Here is a 17,525-nt window from a genome sequence, read left to right as displayed (position 1 = left end):
GGGTTTTCTCTTGTTACAAATGGTTCTATGTAACACAATCTTTTAAGTGTATACTACTGTTCTATAATTTATTTTTTAACTCATATGTATATTTCATATTTAAGAAATAATAACATTGACTGTTTATTGACTAGCTTGGCTTGACAAGAGGAGAAAAGGTGCCCCAGAGCAGTCTGATACCCCCCCCCCCCCCCCCCTCTCTCTCCCTCTCTCTCTCTCTCTCTCTCTCTCTCTCTCTGTGTGTGTGTGTGTGGGGAGGGGTCTCACAATGCGTGTCCAAGAGCGTGTCCAAAGGCATGAAAAAACAGAACCTCTCGTCGGTGTAACAGGATCAGTGTTGAGGATGCCTTGCAGCGAACAAACACTCCTCCTCTCCTCTGCACTCCTCTCCTCCTCTCCTCTCCCCTCGCTCCTAAATACTCTACCAACAATAACTTGGAGCAACTTGATTTGCATGAGGGTCTTTGTGTGTCTAATGCCCCCTTCTCTTCACTTTTAGATATCATTCAGACAGAACTAGTGGCAGCGGTCGCCGCTTCAAAAGAACATAAAGGCCTCAATACTATTCAGGGGGGGAGGAGGAGCTACGGACGAGGTCTGGATGAGCTGAACCTGTCTTTGTAGGGGGAGGAGCTACCATAGGATGAGGGCTGGATGAGTTGAACCTGTGTCATCATGCTTTTCTTTGATATCCCTCTGTCTGCTTTTCATCACTCGACACTGGATAAACCATTACTGCTCATATAGAAAAGACTCCTATCATATTACCATTGTGAAGAGATGTGACCAACGCTGAACTTCAACTCTACAAATGAATCCTCTGTATGTTCTCTGTACATTTTCTAATAGTAATTCATAACTATTAGAAAATGACAAATTATTTAAAAAGTTTGGTCAATTTTACCATGTCATAAGGATGAGCTTTGTTTTAATGTAACATGCTTTCAACACACGCACAGACACACACACACACATACAGACACACACACACACACACACTGAGGAGCAGCTTTTCCAAGTTCGCAGTCAATCCATTGTTGTTTTATGCAAAAGCTCTGTGGCTGGATAGGACACACCGAGAGACTTATGCAAATGGACTCTCTCTCTCTCTGTGCCTGGGCGAGGGACTGAAAAGGTGCATGTTCCTCCACTGATCACTTAGGTAAATGTCATGTTCTGGTCCAAATTCCAGCAATAGAACCGAGACATATATGCAGCAGTGGTACACTTGCATGTGGGAAAGTTCTGTCTTCAGTCCAGGTGAGTGAATATTTTCACGCCACGATCATTCAAACAGATAAATATAGAATCTGTCTGTTTTTGTTTTACATTCCCAATAGCTAATGTCATATAAATTTGCCTCTTTGTGCCATGTTCATAAACTACTGTATATGAGTGTGGTGACCTGGTTGGTTTTGTTTTGACTGCGTGAGATAGGGAGGCAAACTGGAACATGTGTGGTGAATAGTGAATGGGGATACCCTCCAACTTATGAATATTAGAACAGCAAACTCATGTGGGGCAAAATTTGAAAATCCAGAGCACATTAGAATAACCTCAAGATAATTTTACTGGTAGTGCAGAGTATTGCGTAGTCCCGGATAAGTTACAATCCTTTAGGAAAATCAGCTGTATTTATCATTCCAGATATTAAGATGAGCACGGACATAGTGGAACAGGCTCACCACGAACAAGCAGGTAAGGATGTTTCAGCTGACGTTAGCTGTGTGTTTATTTTGTTCTTATCTGGAGGCATATCTCAACAATATGAGGACAGATCTGGGAAAGGTGGGATGATTACTTTTGGTCAACTCTTTACACCTGATGTTGTTGTTTTGCTGCTCTTAGGTGTGGTGAGCCTAAGCTTTTACAGACTGAAAGTCTACTTATTTCAGACAAAAGATCAAAAACAGAATATGTATTTATATGACAATATGTTTATAGACAAACATTTACAAATAAACTACTTTATTTATAGTTGTTTTTTGACCAAGTGTTTGATTTCACTTGGTCAAATGGTTTTTCATATTGTTGATAAATGCCTGGTAGTATGTTTAATTGGTTGATAAATGCCTGGTAGTATGTTTAATTGGTTGATAAACACCTGGTAGTATGTTTAATTTGTTGATACATGCCTGGTAGTATGTTTAATTGGTTGATACACACCTGGTAGTATGTTTAATTTGTTGATTAATGCCTGGTAGTATGTTTAATTTGTTTATACATGCCTGGTAGTATGTTTAACTTGTTGATAAATGCCTGGTAGTATGTTTAATTGGCTGATAAATGCCTGGTAGAATGTTTCATTCATTTTACATCAACCTTAACAACTACAGAGTATTAGTGAGCAGCCCTTGTATGCGTATGTGTTTATTCTTTTCCAGGTGGAGGCTGGAAGTTTTATTGGTGATGGGGGAATAGTCAGGCATGTTTGTGCGGTGTCTCTGTCCTGCTCTTTGTTAGTCTGTCTGTGAGGGTGTTTGTGGATTCTTGTAGAGCTGCTGCTGTTGCTCTGTTGTTCGACTGCTCTTTCTCACCTGGAGAGCGACACTACAGGTGTTTATGATCCAACAAACCTCTACCAAAATAGGATTACCTCAGCATTTTGTTTTAGGTATAGAATCAATCCCATGGCTGAGTTTATTCTTGACAGCAGCCCTCATGATTTAAAAAAAAAAAAAAAAGTTTTTTAGAGAGCCTTCATGATAGAAAAACAGGATTTGTAGAGTAGAATAACCAGCGCATGACTTTATCCGAGTCTCCCCCTGCCTCCCTCCCTGGGAGCAGGCTGGTGGAGCAGCAGGGCTGTTGACTCATGGCAGTTGGAAGCTCTGACCAGGATGCACCCCGGGGTGTTTGCTGAGAAGACACCACAGCCCCGGGCTACGAACCGACACAGATTAGCTGCTGAAATACGGAACAAACTTCATGAAACCTGGAACTTGGATTCATAGCTAGAGAGAAGTGAACGTTTTCATAGGTTTAACCCTTGAATTGACTAAAACACTAGTGAGGTTTAATACTATATTGGCACTCAATCAAGCTACACCTGGGCTTGCCTCAGTTTTTGGAATTTCCCATAAATCATCCTGAAATAGTATTACTCCCTTGACATTAAGAAGGGAAAGGAGAATCCATACTTTTGGGGATTAAAAAAAACAACAGGTCAGAATGAAGATCATATTTATTAGTGACATTTGTCCTTTCATGCTCCTAATGTCTTAAAGTTAGGAGGGACAGTGTGAAATCAGCATGGAATATAGGTCAGAAAGTGATTTCTCTGTATGTAAATGACCTATATGAATGGATGTCTCCTAAGCAAATCACGTCATCGAATAAGACATTTAACACATACATTATATATACATATATATATATATATATATATAGAGAGAGAGAGAGAGAGAGAGAGAGAGAGAGAGAGAGAAATTCTAGTAAGGTTTTTATACATCACAAAATAATTTTTATTTCTTGGAATACCATTGTTCTGAATAAGACAATTTGAACAATTATGTTTTTTTATTTATTGATTGATTATGAGACAAAAGTGGACTGATTCAGCTGTGAACACTGTAATACAAGTGATATACAATGTTAGATTAAAAACATGAAATGAGGTTGACACACACTGTATCTGGTGAGCGAATTACAGCCTTCTAATGCCACATACCACGACAACACATGCTTCCACAGACTTCCTTTCAATTTCACGTTTTGGGGTGTGTGTGTGTGTGTGTTTCTCTTTCTTTCTCTCACTTTATAAATATATATATCTAATTGTGTGTGTGTTCATGCGTGTGTGTTAGATCTAGAGAGAGAGAGACAGAGATGCACCTGGGGGTCTGTAAATATTGAAATGGAAGGGCCTGAGGTTGCCAAGGTTACAACGAGCTCATTTGCATGAGCTGATCATTTCCATACTGGAAGTTTGGCCGTAGAGGGCTGGATTTCCATACTGTGGGGCTAGCAGCCTCGCTGCCCGCCACCAACTCCCAGCGCTCCAATTTGACATTCAAATGAAGGAAGATTACCTGACCTTGCATGGTGCTCATTGGAACTGTCTCAGTCTGTTTGTGGAGAGGAAGAGGTTAATTCGATCAATATCACTTTATTCGATGGCGAATGGGCGTTTTTACATTCATGATGTTCGGCTGTTTGTACTGTCTTGTCAAATTCTCCATCTCATAAACTTAAGTTATCAACAATTTCTTTGTCTTGCATACTATGCTCTTTGGAGATGTATTGTATCTCCAAGTAGCCTAACACAAACATTTTTTATTTCTTTGCAGACATTGAACAAAATGGCATTGACTTCACCAGACAAGTGAGTATAGCACATTGAATTTAACCAAATGTATCTCAACAAGTTAAATATTCATAAAAAAATAGAACAGACACCTCTTTGGTGAATTATATTTCCGTCTGAGCACAATTACAGTAAGCTACATGCTAACTCAAGCTTTTGCCATAATTGTGTGGCCACGTTGACTTAACTAAATCAATATTTGTTGTCAGTACTAAGGAACTCGCCGGAACATCTCTGTCTTGGGGCAATGTAGTAGCCTACATGTATAGATCACTTCACGTGTTACAACATCAAAGCTTCATTTAGTCAACCAGGTTTAAGTGTGTGCCTGAGTGTGTGTGTGTGTGTGTGTGTGTGTGTGTGTGTGTGTGTGTGTGTGTGTGTGTGTGTGTGTGTGTGTGTGCCTCCCTCAGGTCAAATTAGCTGTTTTCCATCAGTGTTTAAGCTATTCAGATTACTGCTCTAATACTGTCCTGTGATCGGCATGATGGGAGGTTGTGTTTTATGGCTGTAGTCCTGGGGGCTGCAGGAGCTGCCCCAGGCAGTGAGAGCACATTTGCATATTACCCAAGGGGAGTCTGGGAGTGGGTATCACTGTTTCTATCTTGTTTGACAAGTCCTGCAGCCTAAACTAACACACATACTCACATGCACACACACATACACACACGCACACACACACACACACACACGCACACACATACACGCACACACATACACGCACACACACACACACACACACACACACACACACGCACACACACACACACACACACACATTATCTAAAACAACACAGGTGAATGTCAGCCTGGGTGGTTCCAAAGACCTAGACAGAATTACATGCCGTTTCCATGGAAACAAGACTGTTTACATACTGTAGTCAGCCATCTTTTACCCAAGTAATCATGTTCAAGTAGGAAGACAAAACGTATATTTTGTGTGTTTCACGGCCAGATCAAGACAGAGGACATCAACGACTCTCCCCACTCTGTCACATCGCTCAAGACATGTCACCTGTCACAAGGCTCCCCAGTGCATGGTGGTCAGCTGACTGGGGTAGGACACCGTCTCCATAGATACTGACCAGTCCTGCCACAGGGCAGAATACCCACCTGGCACTGCACCAGAAGATGATTCCTGTTATGATAGTCTAACTATTCGTGTGTGTGTGTGTGTGTGTGTGTGTGTGTGTATGTGTGTGTATGCGTGCGTGTGTGTGTGTGTGTCTAGCCTCCTCAGACAGGAACAGTGCTGTGTGTGGTAGTGAAACCTTGTCTGTTCTTCACAGGAGCTGCCATCCCTCCACACCATGCAGCAGCTGGTCCTGATGCCCGGAGCTCACCTGTCCTCCCCTTCCTCCTTCCTGCTCTCCCAGACACAGACCAGCCACCAAGGTGAACCCTTCATGAGGAATACCAGCCGCTAACCGCACGGTGCACACGGCCCCAACCAACACCAACCAACTCCAAACGCCCCAACATTCTAAAGTTGGCAGTTGATAGAATGTTGGAAGTTTAAAATTCAGCTGCAGAATCCCATCCAACCGACACCAACAGTCACCAACAAACATGGCACACGGATCCAACATGGGGGTTGGTTTGCGTTGGTTGACGTTGGTCGGGTCAGTGGGCAGACACCGAAGTTGGAACGTCGAAAGCAAAAACGTTTGCCTTATATCCTTGAAGATATGGATCAGTCTTCATCACGAGCATTTTGAGGGATATAAAATGAGGGATAAGAAATGTATTCTAAACACATTTATGGAACGGCACTCTTCAGAAGTTCCTGATTTCAGAGTGGTTTTAACATTAGTTTGTGTTCAGCGCTTCTGCAGCAGAACCTGCTGTCCCTGCCTACCCAGACCCAGTCGGGCCTACTACAGCACCAGCCTGGATTAGCCCTCACACCCCAGGTAAACATCACCCTGAGGGGGCATGCTCACAGCACTGCTCCCCTCCACGCACTACCACAATATCACTCATACAGTCTCTCTATCTCTGAGAGGGAATACAAAAGACCAAATGTATCTACAGGTATGTGTGAAAGCATGGGATTTCTTTGTCGTGTTTGACGTTTATTTTGGCGATAATTCAACTCCAATCAATCTAAAATAGTCTGGGTGCGATAGGACGCTAAGCAGCTAGTAGTTCCAACCTCTCGGTTTCCGAAGTGTCCGCCCGCCTCCACACCGTTGCGTTCTCCCGTTGTCTTCCTCTGTCCAGGCCATGAGTCGGTCAGGCCTGTCCATGGAGGGACATCTGGACATGTCCCTCCTGCAGGTCCCCAAACACATGGGAGGCGCCCAGCAGGAGGAGCCCAGTGACCTGGAGGAGCTGGAGCAGTTCGCCAAGGCCTTCAAACAGAGACGCATCAAACTGGGCTTCACTCAGGTACCTGCTGGACACCGACGCTGGTCACTGACGGCCCCTCACACCTCAATACATTATTATTCTGTTTTTTATTTTTGATATATGTGATTTGAGGATACTGGATACAGGGTTTTGTTTATGTCTGTTAAAGTGTGTGTGTGTGTGTGTGTGTGTGTGTGTGTGTGTGTGTGTGTGTGTGTGTGTGTGTGTGTGTGTGTGTGTGTGTGTGTGTAGGGGGATGTAGGCCTGGCTATGGGAAAGCTGTACGGTAACGACTTCAGCCAGACCACCATCTCGCGTTTCGAGGCCCTCAACCTGAGCTTCAAGAACATGTGCAAGTTGAAGCCGCTCCTGGAGAAATGGTTGAGTGACGCAGGTACGGTTCTGGACTACTGACCCTCATCACGCCTGTAAAGTAGTCTCCTCTTCACCTCTGTTCATACTGTATTACACAGTGATGAGGGGCGGCTGTAGCTCAGTTGGTAGAGCGGGTCGTTCAATGATCGAAGGGTCAGTGGTTTGAATCCCAGCTCCGACTGTCCACATGTCGAAGTGTCCTTGAGCAAGACACCTAACCCCAAATTGCTCCCAATGAGCAGGTTAGCACCTTGCATGGCAGCTACCGCCATTGGTAGCTGCATGTGTGAATGTGTGTGTGAATGGGTGAATGAGAGGCCATTGTAAAGCGCTTTGAGTGCCACTAAGGTGAAAAAGCGCTATATAAGTGCAGTCCATTTACCATTTTACCATTTACACCTTTACAATGCATTTATTACAAATCTTCTTGAGATTACTCTGTTAGCCTAAGCTTTTATTTGTATTACGTGCCATTGCGTGAGGTGCTTTATGTCTTTCTGTGCCTTGAATGGATGTTTATTATTTTAATTTTTCTGACTGGCAGCTACATTGTACACCCCGTTACCTTCTTAATCCTCTTGGTTCCTTGAGGAACATGAGGTTGTGACTATCTGCTTCCATCTGGTCCTGTCCTGAGCAGCATGTTGTGCCTCGCCCCAGGTTTGGGTAGACATCTTTAGTTCAGAGGTCAAAGTTCTTCGCCAGGTTGTTTTTGGCCTCCCTTGTTTCCTTGTTTTCAAATGGATGGTAAAACATCTTTATCAATGTGATGATCTTTGGAGGAACTCGTAGGATTGCACGATCCTCCACAGGGTGTCACTGTGTAAGCTGTCTAAAGCATTGATGTACAGTGAGTTGGTCAGTGCCCCCTCTTCCTTTAACCCTTTGAGTACTGTAAGTACAGTGCCAACATTCTGAATATTAATTGGATTTTCCCTCTATTACTAGAAAGGGCAGTTTCTCAGCTTCCAGGAAGTGTTGGAATGTTAGAATTTGTTAGATTTTTTTAGATATTTTTAAAATATTATTTTAAAAAAACACAAAAAACAACAACATATTTTCGATATTTGTGAAATTTTGCCAGTGACGCGATCGTACAGTATTCAAAGGGTCAAGCTTGCCTGCTCCTGCCTCAGTTTGGTGTCAATCGCTGGGTCAATTCTGCCCAGCAGGATTCTGCACAAGATGGTCTAGATAGCAATGTCATGCCTCTCCAGTTGTTGATGTTTTGCAGATTATATACAACCCTCACTTCACCTCTCATTGCTGCCCCTTCTGCTTTGCAGGCTAGCATGCCAACACAGGCCCTTTTGTCATTCCTTGCACTCTGTTTGACCTCCTTAACCTTGGTCTTATGGGCTTCTTGGACCTGATTCTGGAGCCTCAGTGACTTGGTGTTCAGAATCTCAAGTTGTTTTCTTTGTTCTATTTTCTGCCAAGTTCCCAGGTGTCGGCCACTCCTGGTTCTTCTTTTCTGTGTAGCCCGGGATCTTAGTACCGTAGTTGTCTCAACATCGGTGTTCTAGATGGTTCCCCGTTTGGTGTGGATATCAGGGTTCTCATTGGTTGAGTCAGCCAGTAGCACCAGCTCTCAGCTCTAACACAAACTCTTTGTTGATGTTTTGTTGTCTCTTTCGTTGACCCTGCTACAGGGCCCGTGGTAATTGTAGCATTTGTCATAGTTTCCGTCATAGTTTGTCATAGTTGTCTTTTTCCGGGGTGGAGTTGTTGGCCCCATGCCCAACCCCCAACCTGGAGGACCAGGTGTTGCTTTTCACCTGGCCTCTACCCTGGCCTCTACCCTGGCCTCTACTCTGAAACCTGCCCGGCTTGGTTGAACCTTCTGGGGGTTGCCCCCCCTCCGCCAGTATAGCCTTCACGGTCACAGAAGCACACAAGCCTTCCCACCACAACATGGTAGCAACACGGGGGAAGACGCCATTAACGCCCTTTTATGGTCGTTCCTCCGGTAGAGAATTCCCCGTCCGACCCCATGAGCAGCTCGTCCAGCCTGCCTCCCCTGCTGGAGGGATACGGACGCAAGAGGAAAAAGAGGACGAGTATCGAGACCAACATCAAGCTCACGCTGGAGAAACGCTTCATGGACGTGAGTCTGAGACGCCGCCTCAATTCATTTTCAATTCAATTCAAAACTTTATTGGTATGGGGAACATACATTTACATTGCCAAAGCAAGGGTGTTTATCGTGTTAAGCAAGTGTTAATTGATTAACACGATAAAGTGTTTTTTTGATAACAACATCGATTAGCATAAAGTGTTAATCGATGTTGTTATCATGACAATGTAAGTAAGTAAGTAAAACTTTATTTATATAGCACTTTTCACAGCACAGAGTCACAAAGTGCTTCGCAGGTCAAAAAAGACAGTCGGAAAACTGAGTAAAACTACACAAAAAGACAGTAAAATACAAAGAAAAATGGGAATGATTTTCAGAACCCCAAGCCCAACTCGGAGGAGATCACTCTGATCTCAGACCAGCTGGCCATGGAAAAGGAGGTGGTCCGCGTCTGGTTCTGTAACCGCAGACAGAAGGAGAAGAGGATCTACTGCCCCGTGTCCAGTTCACCCATGAAGTCTCACAACTTCAACCCGAGAATGGTGAGCCGCGCGACTGACCGGCCGTTTCCGTCAGACGGACTTCCGCTGACACTATCAAAGCCTACGTTGAAGTCGTGTCTACTCCCAGATAGCAAGCGGATGTGTAATGATTCTGGGCCATATATGGGCCGGAACTAAGCCACAAGGGCCAGATCTGGCCTGTATATGGCCCAGATCCACTTGCTATCGGAGCTTTGTTTATGGTAACTTTATCAGTAAAGTTCAAATGATGAGATTGATTTATTTCAGAGTTAGTTATACATGGAGATTTTGTGGGAAACTGCAATGTGCTTTTCCTCATGAGCCGTCATTTCTGGTTTTGTTTCAGGCCTCCACATCCAGGTCCTACAGCCCGCTGGCCTCAGGAGGAGGTACGAATCACGCTGACAATACTTTACTTTTCCTTTATTGAGTTTATTTGAGCAGGGACTTTGAGCAGGGACAGTGCATACCAATCCACCGTGATAGACATGATTTTTGATTTTTGATTTAGCCTTTATTTAACCAGGAAAGGTCCCATTGAGATTAAAAATCTCTTTTTCAAGAGAGACCTGGCCAAGACGGGCAGCAGTGCAATCCAAACACAGAGTAACAGACGAAAAATACAACAGAAAACTTAGAGATGCAACAGTAATACAATTTACACATGTGACTTGGTGATTTGGCTATATGGCAATACGCTAGTTAAAGATGAAACATAAACATGAAGCATGAATAAAACTGTAAATATGCCAGCATTAACAGGGTTGCTAATCTTCAGCTGCAGTCCCTGGGCTAGATGTTAAAGCCTGGTAAAATACATAATATAGAAAGACATTTGGAACGTATATCATGAAAATAGCAAATAATACAAATATATGACATGCAAAGATTATAACATGACACAGCAACAAGCACAGAATCAGAATCGATAAAACTGATTCTGACTGAACACAGAAAAACGCACAATTCTATCTCTCTCACATTTGCAGCGGAGAACATTCCAGACATGTCTGTCCACAGTTGGAGGTCAGTGTGAGATGTTCCTCTGATGTTCTTCTGTGTTCCAGTGTCGTCCAGTTCCTCGCCCGGTAGCCCCGGTCGCGGGCCCTCGCCAGGTGCTCTGTCCTCGGGCTCCGTCGCCTTGACCTCCCAGGTCAACCAGTCCTACAGCACCGCTGGGTACGGGACCACACACACACACACACACACACACACACACACACTCACACACACTCACTCACACACACACACACCGACAAGTTAGACTCACGAGTCAGTCTCTAAATGTTATTCTCAACTAGAGACTGAAGACATTCGTCCAGGTTTGAGTCAGTCTCTGACTGAAGACATTCGTCCTGGTTTGAGTCAGTCTCTGACTGAAGACATTCGTCCAGGTTTGAGTCAGTCTCTGACTGAAGACATTCGTCCTGGTTTGAGTCAGTCTCTGACTGAAGACATTCGTCCTGGTTTGAGTCAGTCTCTGACTGAAGACATTCGTCCAGGTTTGAGTCAGTCTCTGACTGAAGACATTTGTCCTGGTTTGAGTCAGTCTCTGACTGAAGACATTCGTCCAGGTTTGAGTCAGTCTCTGACTGAAGACATTCGTCCAGGTTTGAGTCAGTCTCTGACTGAAGACATTCGTCCAGGTTTGAGTCAGTCTCTGACTGAAGACATTCGTCCTGGTTTGAGTCAGTCTCTGACTGAAGACATTCGTCCAGGTTTGAGTCAGTCTCTGATTGAAGACATTCGTCCAGGTTTGAGTCAGTCTCTGACTGAAGACATTCGTCCAGGTTTGAGTCAGTCTCTAAGACGTTCGTCCAGGTTCGAGTCAGTCTCTGATTGAAGACATTAGTCCAGGTTTGAGTCAGTCTCTAAGACGTTCGTCCAGGTTTGAGTCAGTCTCTAAGACGTTCGTCCAGGTTTGAGTCAGTCTCTAAACGCTGCACTCAACTAGAGACTGAAGACATTCATCCAGGTTTCATTGCTAAAAGTGGGTGGAAACAATTTGAGAGATTGAAAAAAACCTGCATTGCAGAACCAATCCAACGTCATCTGGGCGGTCCTTCCTAATGGGGCGGTGAATGTTTTGACTCTCCACTCCAGGTTATTTGTGTTAAGGCTGGTCCTTCACCCTATTGGAGATGTAGGCAGTGGTTCTGATTGGTCGCGTCGGTTTTCGGCGCTGTTCCAGCGAACGACTTTCAACGGAGACGTCTCCAGACGTTCGTAGGCGGAGATCTCCAGAGTCTGGCATGGAGAGACACATCGGCTGAATACTGTCATGGCAACAGGGTGTGAGAGAGAGAGTCAACATGTTGTGTTTTAATTTCAGATCATGGTACCGCACATGGAACCCAGCGCCCTACCATCACTGAGGGATACTCCCTCTGGACACTGAAAGAAACGACTACCGATGACAACAGGGGTTCCAGCCATGTTTAGAAAGTCTCCGAGCCTCGGCGGTCATCGCTGAGGTGGACCTGCCGTGAGATTCGGACCTTCTTCTATGCAATCTCAGAAGTGCACTCTGAAAAAAGATCTACATGCCCACTTTTTTTTTTCTTTTTTCTTTACAAGCAAATGAACCACAGCCATACTACTATAAACACTCAGAAATATGCCTCTAAATTTGTCATTGCAGGTGAACTGAATTGAGCTCCATAGGTTTACAGTGTGACTAATTTTGACATTGACCTTGTTGTTTATCAAGATTTAACATGTGAAGAAACTGTATGAAGGTGTACATATTATGTCAGACATTGACCGTAGATGATGTCCATTGATTGTATTGTATTGTGTTTTTATATTTGTTGAAATTGTGTTACTTGGTAAAATTTGTAAAAGCGGGGGTTAACTTTTAGAAAAATAAATAAATAAAGATGTCAAAAGATCAATGTGTGTGATATCATTACTACCCGATGGATACATTGTATCATGATGATTGTTGCAATATTGGAATGTTCAATGTAACACATTTTTTGGAACGTTGGTAACAATTTGGCACGTGAGGGCCTTTTCTCTCCAGCAGAGGGCGCTGTGCTCAGTAACATGGAAGATTGGATAGAGAGCAAACTACTGTACCATGACCACAACATGCTGATGGGCTGAGCAGGCACCATAAACTACAACTGAAAGATATTTTATGCGTCATATTAAATGACAGAAAGAGAAGTAGGCTAAATAAGCATTCCTAATGCACAGCCTACTCCTCCATGTAAACATCCATATATACAGTATGTAGGTATATGTATTGTATACTCTGTATCTTGTATCTTGACACTTTTTTTTTTACCTATATTGCTTAGTGTTTGCCCAATCTAGGAGCTAACAGAAGAACATTTCACTGCTCGTTGTAGTGTGTGTATGATGTATGTGCCAAATAAAGATGACTGACTTTTTCTTTGACCAACAGGCTGATGTCAATGACCATAGAAGCAGCTATACTTATTACTAATAACCTTTGTTGCTTGCCACCATATAATTGTACATATTTTCATATAGGTCGCACATTGACTTGATTAGAGTTCTATGACAAAGGCGTGATCAGACCTGGAGTCATTTACCTCCACCAATCCCAGGGCGCTAGCACAGGCCTGTCCCAGATTAGAGCTAATCTGGATGTAGGTTAAACCTGCTTCATCTGCCTACTTCCCAGCCCCAGAGTTCATTAACCTGAGGTCCTGGAGGGGATAGGAGATACCTACCACTAACTGACCTCACAGTCTTCCCTAAAGAGGCACTTTACTCCTAATTAATCACTTTTTATGTTTTCCCTATCCCTTGTGTATATGATGCACACATTTAATTATTTGGTGTTTGAGAACTTGATAGATAGGCCTGTATGTTTTTGTAACCCTCCAAAAATGGATTAATGTAGTATTAGCTCATTTTCTTGTCATTTGAACATCACACCAATGTTCATCAATTCAATGGTCACCTTGAACTGAATCACAAAGACAGCGTTTTTCACCTCGATGTACACTCTGACTTCCAAAGTGATTTCTCTGATGGTGTGGAGGCATGTGACTACGCATGGGTCGTTTTCCTTGTGAAATATACCAGACAGAGCCTTCCTAGTCTCTGTCTGTCGTCGGCGTGGTCTACAGGACAGCCAGGCCACCCGGAGCAAAGAGACATAATCCCATAAGAGGCTAAAGCAGGCAGAGGTCCAGAGGAAGGGGGGAGGTAGGGCTGAAATTGACCGTAGTAGCCTGGACATTTACGGTTATAACAGAAAAGCAAACGTGTAGCCGTTTCAAAAGGGCCCAGTCCGTCTTTTTGGAATGTTCTTTGTTTTTTTTTGAAAGGTCAATGCAACAACAGCAATGGACGCGTATTAGGAAGGAGTCTTCTCGTCGGAGATGATCTGGATTCATCACTAGGATGGACAGGAGGAGAGAAAGATAAGGTAAAGTGCTGCATACTTCACTTGTTTGCTGGTGTTACTACAGAAAGCTACGTACATAAGACAAAAAAGCTACATAAGACAAAAGTCTGTTAGGTACAGTAGTGAATCGGATATTTTATTTAGCCTAGGCTACATGAAAAAGGTTGAGATTATCCTTTGAACTTTAATTAAAAGCAGGGTTGTTTTGGCATAGCTGATGACCTTTGCTTGAACCTTTTCATAGTGGAAGAAATCTACACGGTAACGCTTTCTAAGCCAGAGGTGTGAAATTCTAAAAGGTCCACTTGCCCTACAATGATTTGAATCCAGGCATATTAACACATATCAACATTTTGATATGTGCTAAGAATTCAGTTCAAAGTATGAATAAATACGAATTACTACTGTATATATATATATATATATATATATTTATATTACTTTCAGCAGCCGTGTGTTAAAGTGGGTCTAATCCCGTTTCTTCCCCCTGCAGAGGAACCATGCTGATTGTGGAGGTGGCGTGCAGCCTGATTGGCTGGGCGTGTCTTTACGGCGTGCTGTGCGGCCTGAACGGCGAGCGTGGGCAGGAGTGGAACTGTCGCCTGGTGACGCTGATCCACGGGGTCATCATCGTGGGCGTGACGGCCTACATAGGCTTCATAGACGGGCCCTGGCCCTTCACTCATCCAGGTGAGCTTTCCGGATCTGGGCCATATATGGGCCGGAACTAAGCCACAAGGGCCAGATCTGGCCTGTATATGGCCCTGATCGGATTGCTGTCTGGGTTGGTGCCACGAAGTAAAGGATGCAAGTTTTTATATATCGTGGCGATCATGAGAACGGCAGGAGGCAGCAGTCAGAATCTTCCTGTATTGGGGTTTATTGCACACAACACAGATTTTTCTCAGGGATGACACACAACACAGATTTTTCTCAGGGATGACACACAACATACAAACTTCTCAGGGATTACACACAACATACAGACTTCTCAGGGATGACACACGACATACAGACTTCTAAGGGATGACACACAACACAGATTTTTCTCAGGGATGACACAAGACATACAGACCTCTCAGGGATGACACATGACATACAGACTTTTCTCAGGGATGACACACAACATACAGACTTCTCAGGGATGACACACAAGGGTAGGAAGAGCGACCTTTATGCACAGGCCACGCCCCCTGGCTGTACCACCAATCACGACCCCCGTCCTTGCCAGTTCGCTACACTTTTTGCTGCAGGCTTCCAAAGACATATTACCAAATGTGCCTACCGGGCCCCGGCCCAGGGGCCCAAGAGCTCAGGGGGCCTTTTGCATTTCTTGTTGCATATTCAAATGGCTTAGTCATTCATGTCAATAACAGAGCCCCAAGAATCCTGCAGACAAACTGAAGCAATAGTCTAAATATTCACTTTGAAGATCACAAGAAAGAAACCATCATGATACTTTAGTTAGTGAGTGAGTGAGTTAGTTAGTTAGTTAGTTAGTTAGTTAGTTAGTTAGTTAGTTAGTGTGTGTGTGTGTGTGTGTGTGTGTGATTGTAGGACACTATAGCAAAATAGATTTGTTTGTTAAATTAAAGGCAAAGTGAAGCAAAGTGTATCTAGCGAATCTACTCTCTCTGACCTCCCTTGCCCGTGCTCGAACCCCAGGCACGGAGAACACGCCCCTCCAGATCCGGGCCCTGGTGCTCACCCTGGGCTACTTCCTGTTCGACATGGGCTGGTGCGTGTGCCATCACTCCGAGGGCCCGGTCATGCTGGCGCACCACACCATGAGCATCCTGGGCATCGTGCTGGCGCTGGCCCTGGGCGAGTCCGGCATCGAGACGTGCGCCGTCATCTTCGGCAGCGAGATCACCAACCCCCTCCTCCAGGCGCGCTGGTTCCTCCGGCGGACGGGGCGCTACGACGGCCTCCTGGGCGACGCCGTGGACCTGCTCTTCATCCTGCTGTTCGCCGTGGTGCGCGTGGGCGTGGGCACCGTGATGCTGTACTGCGAGCTGACCTCCCCCAGACCCTCGCTAGTGGTGAAGGGGGGCGGCCTGGCCATGTACGCGCTGGCCTGGGTCTTCATGGTGGACATCGCCAGGTTCGCCTGCAAGAAAAGCCGGGCGAAGTATAAAAAGTGGCACGAGAGGTGCAAGCAGGGGGAGTCGAACGGACAGGAAGTGCACGGGCACGCTGGGAAGACCGAGTGAAGACCCAGGATGGAGTCGGTATACCGTAGTGGACACCCAATGGCCGAACCTCTGTGTGTAGAGCTTTGATGCTGCTTTGACGTTAAGACCGGCGTTGGTCTGACTGGAACCTTTTTTGCGTAAAATGCAGCGTCGTCTCGTTTCTCAAGTGATGGGATTCCAACTCGGCGTATCTTCAGGACGCACTGCAGCGGCCATGATTGTAGTCCTGATGAGGATTGAATGCAGACTGTCTTTTTATTGCTAAACTATAGGAGTGCACCGATATGAACATTTTGGCCGATACCGATAATAGATATTAACATTGCTGTTATGGCTGATAACCGATGTTTACCAATGTTGATATGTTCTGTATAAAACCAAGTTTCTATGATTATCAAATGTTATACATAATGAAAAACACATGGAAACACTGTCTCTATTTCCTAAACATTTGGAAAAGCCGATAAATCATAGATTTACCACATTGTTTCCTCTCAAAAACAACACACACAACAGCAGCTAGACAAAAATAATTATCGTCTGTTCACATCGGCCCTGTTTTGCACATCGGACCGATACCAATAAAAAAATGACTAACATCGGCCGATACCGATATGATTGCCGATATATTGTGCATCCCTACTAAACTACATCTTATATGAATCCAGGACACTAGGAGAGGAGGTAGAGTACCTCAACCACAGTAATGACCACTGTAAGTTCTCAACGTTGTGGTTCTCTTGACCCTAGAACCATAATCCCGCACCACAGTTTACACTGAAGGATCTAGCTAGCTCAGCAAACCGTCAAAACTAAGCTCTTTGCCGAAGAACCAATGTCAACCTTTAACCTGTGTATCAACTTAACGCCATACAAAGTTATCGTGCAAATATTAAATTGTTGCTTGATTCTAAGTGCACCATGTTCTTATCGCATCATTTGCAAATCTGTTGAGCTCTATTAAATCCACAGACTTCTTTAGGAAACCAGTGAGCATCTTTTATCTGAACTGATGAACCAGGCGCAGCCTTTGTTGAGACTCACAGAGAAGTGCAGAGTTGACTGTCATTTCTCCTTTTGGTCAACAGGTGGCGTATTAACCCCACGCCTTTTTACCCTGTCCCTGCCTCCTGACTGTCAGTGTGTGTGTGTGTGTGTGTGTGCGTGTACGTGTACGTGTGGGTGAATAGGTTCACGTTTGTTTTGATATCCACAGCAACAGTATATGTTTCCATGGCAGAGTGCAGCGGTATACTCTCTGGCAGCCATGATGGGTGAGCGTGAGGAATGCTCCTCCAGCTCATTATGA

At 44.4% G+C, this 17,525-nt stretch overlaps 2 protein-coding genes across 2 annotated transcripts; both read left to right on the top strand.

Moving 5' to 3' along the window:
* Nucleotides 1-1,655: 1,655 nt before the first annotated feature.
* On the top strand, nucleotides 1,656-12,009 carry pou2f3 (POU class 2 homeobox 3; the record flags this gene model as incomplete). Its single annotated transcript, XM_084440271.1, has 12 exons — nucleotides 1,656-1,698; nucleotides 4,290-4,324; nucleotides 5,262-5,363; nucleotides 5,596-5,701; nucleotides 6,131-6,219; nucleotides 6,530-6,697; nucleotides 6,911-7,052; nucleotides 9,007-9,140; nucleotides 9,488-9,652; nucleotides 9,981-10,023; nucleotides 10,702-10,813; nucleotides 11,967-12,009. The coding sequence occupies 12 exons, from the start codon at nucleotides 1,656-1,658 to the stop codon at nucleotides 12,007-12,009; spliced, it is 1,182 nt and encodes a 393-aa protein (XP_084296397.1).
* Nucleotides 12,010-14,521: 2,512 nt separating this feature from the next.
* Nucleotides 14,522-16,234, top strand: tlcd5b (TLC domain containing 5b; the record flags this gene model as incomplete). Its single annotated transcript, XM_084436854.1, has 2 exons — nucleotides 14,522-14,711; nucleotides 15,687-16,234. 2 exons carry the CDS (start codon nucleotides 14,522-14,524, stop codon nucleotides 16,232-16,234), a joined length of 738 nt encoding a protein of 245 aa, XP_084292980.1.
* Nucleotides 16,235-17,525: the final 1,291 nt, after the last annotated feature.

This window comes from Borostomias antarcticus, assembly GCF_949987555.1.
Source record: "Borostomias antarcticus genome assembly, chromosome: 1".
In the NCBI taxonomy this organism is placed as follows: domain Eukaryota; kingdom Metazoa; phylum Chordata; class Actinopteri; order Stomiiformes; family Stomiidae; genus Borostomias; species Borostomias antarcticus.
This window is presented reverse-complemented; position numbering and strand designations above follow the sequence as displayed.